Raw genomic sequence first — 14,143 nt, forward strand, 5'->3', positions numbered from 1 at the left:
ATAGGAATGCAAACAGTCTGGTGATAAAGTTAAAGAGATGAAATGTTTGAAACCCTTTTAAAGAAAATGAGATAATTTCAATGATGTGGGGCCACATTAAAGTAAAGTAAAATGTGAGTATTTATCTTACAAAATGTGCCTGGGCCTAAAATGAAAGGTTATTATAAGCACTGTCCATCTAGCTAAGTAGACAATGTTCTCTCAAGTCGTACATTTAATATAAAAGCAGGCTTTGTTTTAACACTGGCCTTTGATCCAAAACAGCCGAGATTTTGTGTTGGGGACCTGTGTCATGAAATGCCCTGTTTGTATTATAAGGAAGGGTGGGGGCATGCATTTGATGGGTTGGCAAGCCGTCTCAATTTAATCCAAAGTAGCATAGCCTACAAATAACATTTAATTAGAATTTATTTAGATAGAATTCAAAATGATGATACACCAGATGCAGAAATACACTCTGTTGGAATCAGAGGTTTCCTAGGTCCCTTGGAAAACAAGGAAACATCGTTTAAAGAGTTTCTTCGTTCCCAGTGAAATGCCATTTTATTTGGACCGTGGTGAGCTCACGTTGCTGAGTCTGAGTGGTTCAGAGTTGTGCAGGTGGGTTCTGATTACACTGGAGGAGTACAGAATTGTGGCCAGTAAGTGTTAAGGTTGAGAGACGGAAAACCTCAGGTGGTCATTACCTGCTCCTCCCAGAACATTGAGGAAATCAGGCCCAGTGGGCTGTGCTGCTTCACTCTCACCTTTATGATGAAAGCAGTCTTTGCCACCCACCACGTAGGGAAGATGATGATGATCCACTCGCTTGAAATCATTTTTTTGAAGTTTCAAGCCAGTTTGTAATCTGATCGTGTTCCCGGTGGTCCATGATTTCCCTTTGCGGAGAAGGGGTGGAGTCAGGAGAGAAACGGCAGGCCTCCTGTGGTTCATAAGGGCTGTGGTTAGACGAACTCGGCAGCCTTGTTTCCCCACCGAGCTTTTTAGCTTAGTTGTTCTAAGCGTCAGGGGGCACAGCAGAGTGAACCCTAGCCAGCGTAAAGATCTCCAGTGCGTTTGCACATGTGTTTGGGGTTTCATTTTATCCAGGTATGCTCTGTAACTGTTCTAGGTCTTCCTTTTATCTGTTGAGCTAAGAGACTTTATGCAGAATAACTGATAAAAATAGTGGTTGATCCTAAAAACCAAAAAGAAAGAAATGGTATCTCTATGCAGCACTGGGTTTCTTTATTTGAGGTCCTACTTAGTGGCTTCATGACTATCGAGCTAATGTTCAAAGTCTGACAAGATGTTGAGAAAGTACTCCTGAACTTTCCTGGGATTCCCTTGCAAAGTCAATGTCAAGGTTAATTGAGGCTGAGAAAGGGAAGACTGCATCCTTGTTTGAAAGCCGTGATGTTCTAAAGGCTTGATGTCTGGAACATTGGGGGTGGGGGATGGGGTATCTAAGTGTAAACATCGCCTCCACCCACACTCAGGACAATGTCTCCAGACTTGGCTGACTTGTATCTTCAGTAAAACGATGGCTTTGATTTGATGAAATAGGTGGGAGGTGAGTCGTTGAGAAGGGAAGGTGGTGGTTTCACAGTGTCTCTCGCCCCTGCTGTGTAACCCTCCTTTGAACCTGTACTTGAAGACAGAGGAAGAGAGGAGCTATAAAGCCTAACTAGCCTCAGATACTTTTCTATAGCTACTGTTTATTCTTTATTGATATTTCAAATACCACACTGGAACCCAGAGATGCACCTGGGAATGGAGGCAGGTCACAGGGAGTTTGAGCTGTGTTGATAGCCCTATCGTCTGATGGTAATCTCAGAAAATCTGTCTTCATTTCTTTCTTGGTTGGGGTTGGGGGACGTTTTTCCTCTATCTCTGATCTTTGCCATTTTCAAAGAGGTCTGGTTTTTGTTTTGCTTTATTAACCTAGTAAAGTAAGTTAAAGAAAGCGCTGCCTTGAAATCCAAAGATTAATTTTTCTCAAACCCTATGCTCTAAAAATCTACCAGTCCATGTTGTTTAGTTTTGAGAATCCCATTTATAAGTCATTGGAGTGGTTGCCATGACTTATAAGTTTAAGATTAACTCATTTCTATCAGTGCCCTACTGAGTGCTCTAAACAAAATAGTGGTAGCCAAAACTAGTTTGAACTCGACAGTGATTTTTATAGTATACTTTGCTTGAGAAATTTATTGACTGTTTTTTAAAAATTAAACTTGTTCTCCAGGAAAAGTTTTGACTCTCTGACATGTAGTCAACTGTAATAGGTATTGTGGGCCTGTCTAATAACCACAAATTGCCATAAATAGGGTGTGTGGAGGTGTGTGTCTGCATCTCTCTGTGTTTGTGTGTAACAAAATTTCCTCGATCCTAGGAGCAATATGGGATCTGGTTTACCTGAGCAGTGAGAGAAAGAATATTCAGAAAATTCTGTGTTTCACCTTAAAAATAACTCTGCCGTGGAAATTTGAAGTCCCCTTTTCTGTCTTTCTTGCTGTGTTCTAGGGTAACCAGGAGCCAACAACAACTCCTGATGCAATGGTTCAGCCTTTTACCACCATCCCATTCCCACCACCGCCACAGAATGGAATTCCCACAGAATATGGAGTGCCACACACTCAGGACTATGCCGGCCAGACCAGTGAGCATAACCTGACGCTCTACGGAAGCACGCAAGCCCACGCAGAGCAGAGCAGCAACTCCCCCAGCACACAGAACGGATCTCTGACGGTATGTGCGCGAGGAGGCCGTGGGGCAGCATGTGGAAACCTGTGTCTTATTCAGCAGACAGCACTTATGTAATTACAATTTGACGGCAAGCATTGTAATTAGAAGGCAGAGATTTAAAATGAAAGCTCACAGCCCTACCTAGGAGCTGAAAGCCTAGCCTGAGACGGACAGTGCATTACAGCACGGTGAACGCAGTGGGGGAGGAGCAGTCGGGAGGCGGCCAGTCCCTTTCGCAGCAGCAGCAGCACACCCGCTCACTGCTCCCAGAGAGTCCTCTGCTCTCCTGGTCCCCCGCGCGCCCTTTTCTCTGTGAGCCTCCTCTTGCTTACCTTGTGCGCATTGTTACGGTGCTGAGTCTTGTGCCCCCTTTGCCTCATGTTTTACCTCCTGTCAACAAAGAGGCTCTTGACTCAAGAAGCACATGCAGGTGAGTGACCCACAAACACATCTTTTCAGTCCACACTTTTTCCTGAAATATCAGACTCAGTGATCCAATCGACAATTTGACCTCTTCCCTCAGGTTGTCTAACAGGCATTTTAAACAGGCATTTAAAACCACCTTTAATTTTCTCCCCAAAATGTGTTTGTGCATTAATTTTCTCCCCATCTTTAGTAAATTAAACCAATAAAGTCACCCAGCTGCTTAAGGTAAACCTAGGAGAGTCACTCTTTCTTCATTTCCCTTATCACTACATGCAGCTCTGCTGCCAGATGGCTTGGGCCCGAGTCCAAGTTGGCCCCTATCAAAAAGATTAGTTATTTGGTCTTCCTCTTTCTTAGCTTTCTCATAAGTAAATGGTAATATTGCCTACCTCACAGGGTGGCTATGCAATTCAAAGGTGCTTGTCATCACCAAAAGAGCCCTGGTGGTACATCGGCTACAGCACTGGCCTGCTGCTGACCCAAAGGTTGGTGAGTCCAACCTGGCGCTTTATTCCTGAGAAGGTTACAGCTTAGAAACCCTGTAGGGCAGTTCTCCTTTGGTCACACGGGGTCACCATGAGTCACTCACCCCAACAGCGCACAACAGCTGTCACCCTGGGCAGATGGTGGGGCGTGCCAATCTGCCCCCTTTTCCCAACCCATCCCTCTGTTGTGGGGAGCACATGCGAAGTTCTGCCAAAACTAACATCTGCCTGGGGTTTCTCTCCTTCGCCATGTAGTTGGACAGTCAGACAGGAATGTGAGGAGAGCATGTCCCCTTCCCAGATTGCATACTGATTCACCACTCACCCCACTTTGACTACAACTTCAAGCCAGAGCTCTGTCTTCCTGAGTACGTTTCTATGAGGTTGCTACTTTGGAGCAGACCGGGCAGTGACTTTTCTGACATTCTCCCCATCACTCCAAGCGAGCTCCTTCTGGGGGGGTGGGGGGTGGGGTTTGGGAGCAGCCTCAAGCGAGCACTTTGCTTGTAGCTTCCTTATGCTTTTGACTTTTCCAAGAAATCTCACTACTTACCCAGCTTTGCTTGACTTCTAGTACCCTGAGATGGTTGCTTTGAGGATTTTGTCCAGTTGTCCTGTTGTCATTCTGTTCAGAGTTGAGCTTTCAATGGCCCTCTCGTGCCTGCATAGTCAGAAGGTCTTTCCCGAAATTACGCCATCGTCCTTTACACTGAGGCACTGTGTCTCTTCTCACCACTGCCCAACTCTACCTTCTCCATATTGGTGACTCATAGAATTTCATTTTTGCCCTCAGCTATTTTTTAGCACCAGGTCTTGCACAAGGCTAGAATGTTCTTTGAGTTAGCCAATAAACGAAGATAGCACCAACCAAACCCCACGGCTGAGTCCATTCCAAACCCCACGGCTGAGTCCATTCCAATTCTTAGCGACTTTGTAGGACAGAGTAGAACTGCCTCATTGGGTTTCCAAGGCAGAAAATCTTTAAGGAAACAGAAAGCCTCTCAGTCAGCAGCCCCACACATGACCCGCGATGCCAGCAGGGCTCTCTCTGTACAGCATCTGTGATTTTAGCAAGTCACTGGAAACCTGGGTGAGAGACACTCCATAAAAGCCTTTTACGTGCACATTTTAAATGTGTGTGTGAAGTGTCTGCTGCTCTGAACGTTTAACTGTGTGTGTGTAGAGATACTCTGAGCAGTAAATCACAAAACCCAGATTTGACAGCATTATAGATAAAATGTAATTTTAAAAGTTAATACTCTTTGTATGTCTCTTTAAAAGGTTCTGACACAGAAGCCAGGATAAATAAACCCCTCAGAAACAGTAATGGGAATATCAACATCATCAGGGTAAGGGGAGAAGGGGGAACCATTAGCAATGATGGGTATCGTCTCCTAGAGGGGACGAACAACAGAAACATGGGTGAGAGATACAGTGGACAGTATAAAATATGAAAATATATATATATATAATTTATCAAGGGCTCACAAGGGTGGGGGGGTAGAGGAGGGAGGGAAAAAGGGGGGAGCTGATAATAAAGGGCTCAAGTAGAAAGATAGTGTTATGAAAATGACTGTGGCAGCATATGTACAAGTTTGCTTGATATAATTGATTTATGGATTGTTGTTGTATCTGTAAGAGCCCCCAATAAAATAATTTAAAGTTTTTAAAAAGAGGTGGAGTCTGGTAATTCCTGTGGCCAATTCTCTTCAAAAGGTGGCTAGGGTACATTTGTATTTAGAAACTCACTACTGATATCTTAGAATTATGCAGCAGTTTCCAGTTTAAAAATTGTTTACTCGAGCAGTATTAGCAATTTGCTGATTACAGTTGGGGAATTGTAAATCCATACTTTCTACTCTGCCTCCCCTTCTACCTCCCAGCAGAAGCCTGTGTGCATAGTGATCGGTCCTCCTCGCAGACACTTGGACATCCTTTTGTCCACTCAGTCCAAGTGTCATCTCTTTCAGGAAGCTTTCTTTGGGTCCCTAGGCAAAGCAAAATTAAATACTGTAGATACTTGAGTATAAGCCGAGTTTTTTCAGCACACTTTTAATGCATTGGTGGCAAAACGTTGCCTCAGCTGATATTCGGGTCGGCTTATACTCGACTGTATACGGTATCCTTCATTAAGGCTCATGTAGAATCCTAAGCTGGGATGCCGTACTTACTCTAAGGCATGCCGTTCTTACTCACATGACTCCCCCTGGGTAAACTGTTCCACTTTGCATTCCATGACACTTCGTAGTGCCTGGCACTTAAAGGATACATTTGATAGATATTTCTCGGACGGGGAAATGGAACAAGGTACAGGTATACCAAGCGTGTTCTGAGGAAAAATGCTGAGGCTTAGTAGAGAGACTTTGATCTGGGTCTTAAGAGTGATTAGAATTTGAAGGTGCAGAGGTGCTACAGGAAGAGTGAAAGGTAGTTCTTAAAGCAAAGACGAGAGAGATGAGAAAGATCAAAATGTCTGAGCAAAAGTATGTTTTTCTCTCCGACTGAGCTTTGATGTGGTGGAGACGGGCGGGGAGTAAGGTGGGAGGTCAGCCGAGCCGAGCTGAGATGGGAAGAAGGAGATTGCATGCTGGGCTGGGTGGTGTGGACTTCATTGAAGGGTTTTGAGTAAGGAAATTATCGGAAAACTTCTCTTTTGTAGATGAGCAGAAACACAGGGAGACTGGTTAGGAAAAGAGCCTTCAAGCTTGGAGTTGACCCCGTGGGGCTTATCTGAGCAGCTATAAAGGCGGCTAATAGGGGAAGGGATGGGGATAGAGTATACAGGATCTGAGGGTTGATTGGATGAGTCAAAGAATACGGATCAAAGATGATGGCTCTATTCGTACTGTCTACCTGTTATCACCTAGTAAATGAGGTTCCCAGTGCCTCCCTGACTAGAGAGTTGTGGTGAAAGAAGAAATGCTTTGTAAACTACTTCCCTGAATAATTCTCTAAGATAATTGTTTTTTTTTAAACTGGCTTAAACCCCTCCTTCGTCCCACAATAAACCAAAACCAGGCCCACTGAGTTGATTCTGACTTGGTGTCAGAGGCTGTGCCTCTTTATGGGAATAGAGAGCCTCCACTTTCTCCCTCTAAGCGAGCAGTGGTTGGTGGGTTTAAATCATTGAGCTTGTGTTGGGGAGCCCAAACTCGGGGCTGTGGAGTTGCATCTGACTTAAAGTGACCCTGGAAGACAGAACTGCCTCTGTGGGTTTCTGAGGCTCTAAGTCTTTGTGAGCGGAAAGCCTCAGCTCTCCCTCATTTGAACTGCTGCCGGGGTTAGCCACACCACATAGGTCTTTTTAAATCCGTTGTCCTTATTGATGTCTTCTAACTGTGCCATTTATCACTGGGCGCTGCAGTCACATTTCAGCCTAGATCTTGTTACTGTCGGATCATCTTATCTTGATAGAACAAAAAGCCAGGGCTTCTCATACAAAAAAAATGGGAAATAAGTCGTGAAATATGGAGTTTGTATTTTTGAAATAGTTAAACTGGAATAGAAGCTGCTTCTGCTGTTAAGATGAGAGCTGGGTTTTGCCGTCACTTGGTCCCATACTGTGCATTAGCAAAAGAGGCAGCAGCTACGGTCTCCCCCCCCTGGGCCTGCAGAGGCTTCATGATGCTGAGCCTTCCTGCGGAGAAGAAAGGGCTTCTGAGCCTATAGGCTTAGCGAGCCTTCCAAATGCCCGCAGGCATAAATAGCCATGGTGTTTGAAGTATAGGCAAGCTTCCGTGAATAATTTTCAAATATGAGGCTTATTTTAACTTGTTGAGATTATTGAATTATACGTTTCTTGAGGGCAGGGACCCTTGCTGGTCCTCTTTATCACCCCACAGGTACATAAATGGAATGTTTTATAAGTGCTTTTGAAGGGGAAAGTGCGTAAAGGCCTAGTGAAGCATCTGTCACTGATTCCTAGCAGGATATCAGTCAGGAATTGAAGGGGATACACCCCAAAAGACCGATGTTTATTGGGTTGTTTTTTTTTTATTTTTTATGTGAGGGGGATAGTGCATTTGGAGTTCATTCCACCAGGTCAGACTGTTACAAGCTTTCTATTTAGAGATTCTGAAAAGATTGCAAAACAGTGTATGCCCCAAAACGGCCCAATTTGTGGCAGACCGGGTACTGGTTTTGCCACCGTGTCAATGCACCTGCTCAAGCAGCCATCTCAGTGTGCCAGTTTTGACCAGAAAACAGCATGCCTCTCTTGCCCCACACACCTTACTCACCTGACCTTGCTCAGTGTGACTTCTTTTTGTTTCCTCAAATGAAGAGGGACATGAAAGATTTGACAGTGTAGGTGCTGTCAGCCATCCCAACAGATGAGTTTAAGAAATGTTTCCAAGAATGAAATAGTAGATTTGACAAATATATTAAGTGTAATGGAGAGTACTTTGAAGTTGATAAGATTGTTTTGTAAAAAAAAAATTTTTTTTTAATACACAGCTTTGTAAAAACAAAACTCCATTTTGGGGGGGGGGGAGTGTACCCCCTCGGATACTGTTAAAAAATAACAATGGCAAACACCAACACAAGTAGCAGTTCCATGAATCCTGCATTCATTCCTCCACATAATTGTAAAGTTGTGCTTTCCAGGTTTGACTTAATTAGAATTCTTTGCCTAAAAGGTATAACACATTATTCTGTCCTTAAATGAAAGGTCTTCCTAATTTAATGGTTAGATAATACCTTATCACACAATTTAGGGCTTTTCTTTTAATGTGGTGGAAAATATGTACAACTGTTGCGCATGGAGTACTGAGTTAAACCCGTGTTTACCTTGACCCTGAGGAGAAAGGGATTCCAAGACCAGAATGTTAGAGAAGCAGTCCCTGGATAAGGACATCATACTTCTTAGTCAGCGAAGAAGAGGAAGACCCTCCACTAAATGGACTGATCCAATGGCTGACACCGTGAGCTTAAGCATAACACTTACGAGGATGACGAAGGATTAGGCGTTGTTTTGTTTATTTTACACAGGGTCGCTATGGGCCGCAGCTGACTCCAGGGCCGCTCGCAACAGCAGCATTCTAAGTAGGATAGACATAGAGTAAATGGAAAGTCCTGGGTGTAGTTAATTTAGGTGGGACAAAGGGCTCTTCCTTAATAATGTCCAGTAGGAGAATGGGAAAGGCTGACTTGTGGAGGACTTTGAATATAAAGTCAAAGAACTTGACTTTTTTTTGAAGTATTTGAATAGAGCTGTTGGGTCGAAAGCGGAGATTCGAGAGAATAGCTGACTGGCCCACCTTAGTTATCTAGTCTAGATCAAGTCCATCTCTGATCTTAGACCCATTCATGTTGGTGGCCTCTATGCGCACCTGGAAATGAAGGAAACACGGGTCCAGATTGTCCATCAGTTAAGGGGACACCCTTATCGGATAATACTTACTGGTGCCTTACATTTTGACAGCCCATTCAAAGTATATAGCACAAGAAGTTAAAGCCCTTAACAGGGCTATAAGACTTTTGAAACATAGGAAAAAATGAGGTCAAAATCCTTCTATCACAACATATATCTGTGGGTCAGCCGGAAACATAGGTATTATTAGCATGTTCTATTTCCAGGCCAGAAATAGAGGCCTTGAACTACAAAGGGTTCGTTCATTCAACCATCTGCTTTCCCAAGAAAGGCCCTCTTTTCCTGCTCAAAGAAGTAATAAAAGGGACAGGACATTGATCCGACCCAAAGTAACCATACTTTTATTTTTTTCATCAATTTACCCTTAACGATAACTACTTATCCTCTCTAGCTCAGAAGTTTTGATGTCCGTGAGTCTTCAAAGCTAAATCTATGAGGAATCTAGAACCTAGACTGGAAATGCAAGAGTTGCTACAGAAAACCACCTGGCAGCAGGCATGGGTATATGGGTCGATGCTGTGCGTCCCCGGCCATCCATTCAGCACAGGTTAATACGGTTAACCGTGGGACTTTCTTGCTGCTTTTGTTTCCCGTGGCTTCATTTATTTATTATTGCCCACCTGTGCCCAGCTCGCCCTCCCAATAAAGATGCCAGAAGTCCCTATTTTAAGGGACTGGAAAGCTGCGGACCTTACAGCTCTCAACATTTGAGGTGAGGCAGAGAAACATTAAGGATTGATTTGTGATCAAGTGCTATTTTCCTACTTCCCTGTGGAGATGATAAAAATTATAGACATCCACAGAGGTAGTCTACATTAACTTCCGTTTACTCTTCAGCGTTAAATCTAAGAACACCAGCTGGGACCTCCCAACAGCTTTCTCGTGTTCTGAAGTGGATGTTAAGATAATTTGCAGATAATTCAGCTATATAGTGCATATGAGTTTTATATACTTCTTACTCCTGGTTAGAAAGCAGCGTAAGTGATTTGCTGTGGTGTTTATTTCAGAGTACAATATTGGTAATTCAGCACCTGATCAAATTATATAAACCAATGTTGTCTTTCTTAATTCCTTTTTATAGCACTTTGATCCACTGAAAAACTCAGCCTTTATACTTTCAGAAGGAAATTTACTTGCTCATTGCAAAATAGCTTAGCTTATATTTAAATGCCCAAACAGAACTGGATTTGGGGAATTTAGCTTGTCATAGCAAGAGTCAATCACAAAAGAAATCCCTAAGTATACCTCTTGAAAATAACCCCCCCACTACCATGATCCGAGTTCTACCTTGCAAGTCTGGATAGAGCAGAGGTTGTACACTGGTGCAGATAGGAGCTGGAGGCACAGGGAATCCAGGGCGGATGATACCTTCAGGACCAGGGCTGTGAGGGGTGATACTGGGAGAGTAGAGGGTGAGTGGGTTGGAAAGAGGGAAACAATTACAAGGATCTACATATGACCTCCTCCCTGGGGGACAGACAACAGAAAAAAGGGGGTGAAGGGAGACGTCGGACAGGGCAAGATACTACAAAATAATAATTTATAAATTATCAAGGGCTCTTGAGGGAGGGGGTAGCGGGGAGGGAGGGAAAAAAGAGGACCTGATGCAAAGGGCTTAAGTGGAGAGCAAATGCTTTGAAAATGATGAGGGCAAAGCATGTACAGATGTGCTTTACACAATTGATGTATGTATGGATTGTGATAAGAGTTGTATGAGTCCCTAATAAAATGTTTAAAAAAATAATAATGTACAATTACCCTTTATATAAAATTCTCTCTAAAAAAAAAGAAAAAGAACTCAATATAAATAATTGAATCTAAAAGTCATTTTCCACAATTATGGAATTTCTCTAAATAAACCTAAACTTGGTTTTCTGTGTCTAAAACATAAAATTTTGAGTGTGGCATTAAACAAAAAATTTTTATATTCAGTGTGTCATAAGTGTTGTGATCTGTATGCTATTTTAGCACTATGAAATAGTCTGGTGGAGATTAGCATTTAGGATAAGATGTCATTTTTTAGACAAATGTGATGGAAGCCAAATTGAATTGGGTGCAGCTCCTAGCTTTATCCATTTACTAAATACACAACCATGAGAAAATTGGAACCTGAGGCTTAATTTTCCTCACCTGTAAAGCTGATGGTAGCAGTACGCTTTTCACAGAGTTAATTTTAGGACTAAATGAGAAAATGAATGCAAAGTACTTAATGCGCTGCGGAGCACCTAATTGGTGCTCGGTGAATATGATGGCACTGTTGGTTAAGCATAGTACTGCTAGCCACAAGGTCAGTTCAAACTTACCAGCCACTTCACAGGAGAAAGTTGAGGCTATCTACTCCTGGAAACATTTACAGCCTAAGAAACCTTATGTAAGAATTGCTGTAAGTTGGAATCCACTCAGTGGCAGTGGGTTTGGTTATAATTATTAGTAGTAAAAATTATTTCAATGTAATGAAAGTGACTATCAACTTGTAAGATGTTGTACACTGTGTTAGACAGGGTTCTCTAGAGAGACAAAACCAGATTGCTAGTGATTTTATATATATATATATATGTATATATATATATGTATGTATGTATGTATGTAAAGATATATAACACAAGAAATGAACTGTTAAATTATATACAGATGGATAATACAAGAAATGGCAGTTAAATTATAAAGGAGTACAAAGACCTAAGTGCAACTCACTCCCCTGAGAGAGTTGTAAGACACTAGCAGTCCTTGAAGTCTTGAGGGCCACCAGTTCCTCCTCTGTAGAGAGGGCTGGGCTGTATATATACCCAGGCAGCCAACAGCAAGGCAGGTCACCAACTGTCAGTCCCCAGCTCCAGAGATGTACATTCCAATCGTATGGTCTTAAAGGGACCTCAATTTACAGCGACACAGTCCACAAGCTAGGCATCCCACAGGTAGTGTACTCTTTAAATTGAGGCACAGAAGAAGCAAGGCAGCCACACACTTGTCCAATGATTAAAGAGCGCGAGACAAGAAAGGCAAGGCTCACTGAGCCATTTATCTCTCTGCCCTTCAATTAATCCCACATGTGTTTATCGGCCAAGCTGGCACAATAAACTATCACAATCTACCCCTTGCCAACTTGGCACCTGTACACAATTTTTTAGCCATATATACTTATATAATGTCCAGACATTGATGAAATCACACTTATACTTATCATCAATCATCTGTCATACATATAAATTCACACTGAGTCCAATTGTATCTGATAATCATACCTGAACAAAGGAAAGATATGCAATAAGCACATTATGAAGGGAGACGTCGGACAGGGCAGGATGTGACAAAATAATAATTTATAAATTATCAAGGGCTCATAAGGGAGGGGGAGCGGGGAGGGAGGGACTAAAAAAGAGGACATGATTCCAAGGGTTTAAGTGGAGAGCAAACGCTTTGAAAATGATGAGGGCAATGAATGTACAAGGGTGCTTTACACAGTTGATGTATGTATGGATTGTGGTAAGAGTTGTATGAGCTCTTAATAAAATGGTTTTTTTAAAAGAAAATACATTGACATTACAAACCTCACTTTTGCAATTGATCACGTGGTCATAACTGATAGGTAGAACTACCTTCTTCTACTACCCATTCTGTATTACCTTTGCCCTCAGCGAGCACCTCAGCTGGCTGTGGTTTTTTGCCTGGTAGGGTGACCAGGACCTTCATTCCTGAGGTCATTGTAAGTCCTGTCAGGATCGGGTTGCTGTAATTCACCATTTACTTTAATCCCAGGGCATGGTAGCACTAAGAGTCGGCCTATGGGATCTCCTGGATTCCAGACATATTCCTCTTTACCTCCATTACGTAACACCAGTCCAATTTCTCCTTGGTAATCAGGATCAATCACACCACTTAGTACAGTGACACCCTTCCTGACCTGGTGATACAAAGGCATGAGAAGCCCAAAGTGGCCAGGGGCCTTTCTCATCTGCCAGTTCAGTGGAATCCGTGCTGTGCTTTCAGATGGGAGAGTTTCTTCCTTTGGGACCAGGACCTCCAGGCCGGAGGAACACAGGGTTGCTGGGACAGGAAGCAAAAATACTGCAAGGGGATCACTAGGAGTAATAGTGAGTGGTGCCACTCCAGCTTCCACCCCTTGGTTCCTGGACCCATGAATTCTGGTTATTGGAGACACAGCACCATATATTGGCTGCTGGTTTACGGCGTATATAGCTTCCTGGAGAACATTGCCCCAGCCCCGCAAGTTGTTGCCACCTAGTCGGCACCGTAATTGTAACTTTAGGAGCCCATGCCATCGTTCTCTCAAGCCGGCAGCTTCAGGATGATGAGGAACATGATACGACCAGTGGATTCCATGGGAATGGGCCCATTGCCACACTGCATTTGCTGTAAAGTGAGTTCCTTGATCTGAAGCAATGCTATGTGGGATGCCATGCCAGTGGATGAGGCATTCTGTAAATCCACGAATAGTAGTTTTAGCAGAAGCATTGCATGCAGGGAAGGCAAATCCATATCCAGAGTAGGTGTCTATTCCAGTAAGAATAAAATGCTGTCCCCTCCATGATGGAAGTGGTCCTGTGTAATCAACATGCCACCAAGTTTCTGGTTGATCTCCCCGAGGAATGGTCCCATATCTTGAACTTAATGTTGGTTTCTGCTGCTGGAAAATGGGGGCACTCAGCAGTGGCGGTGGCCAAGTCAGCCTTGGTGAGTGGAAGTCCATGTTGCTGTGCCCATGCATAACCTCCATCCCTGCCGCCATGTCCACTTTGTACATGTGCCCATTGAGCAATAACAGGAGTGGCAGAGGAAAGAGGAGGACCATTCTCCACAGCGCGTGTCATCTTATCCACTTGATTATTGAAGTCCTCCTCTTCAGAGGTGATCCTTTGGTGAGCGTTCACGTGAGATACAATTACCTTTACTTCCTTGGCCCATTCAGAGAGGTCTATCCACATACCTCTTCCCCACACCTCCTTGTCACCAATTCTCCAATCATGGTCCTTCCAATTCCCTGACCATCCAGCCAAGCCATTAGCCACAGCCCATGATTCAGTATACAGTCTCACATCTGGCCATTTTCCTTATATGAAAACTGAACAGCCAGGTGCACTGCTTGAAGTTCTGCCCATTGGGAAGATTTCCCTTCACC

At 43.4% G+C, this 14,143-nt stretch overlaps 1 protein-coding gene across 12 annotated transcripts in view; it reads left to right on the forward strand.

The window, feature by feature from the left end:
• Positions 1 to 14,143, forward strand: part of RBFOX2 (RNA binding fox-1 homolog 2) — a 298,767-nt gene that overhangs the window by 232,490 nt on the left and 52,134 nt on the right. For all 12 annotated transcript variants that reach the window (XM_075550997.1, XM_075550999.1, XM_075551008.1 and 9 more), the window contains one exon: positions 2,503 to 2,727. In XM_075550997.1, the coding sequence (XP_075407112.1) occupies positions 2,503 to 2,727 (225 nt within the window). The remainder of the gene's footprint in view (positions 1 to 2,502; positions 2,728 to 14,143) is intronic.

Source organism: Tenrec ecaudatus, chromosome 6, assembly GCF_050624435.1.
Source record: "Tenrec ecaudatus isolate mTenEca1 chromosome 6, mTenEca1.hap1, whole genome shotgun sequence".
In the NCBI taxonomy this organism is placed as follows: Eukaryota; Metazoa; Chordata; class Mammalia; order Afrosoricida; family Tenrecidae; genus Tenrec; species Tenrec ecaudatus.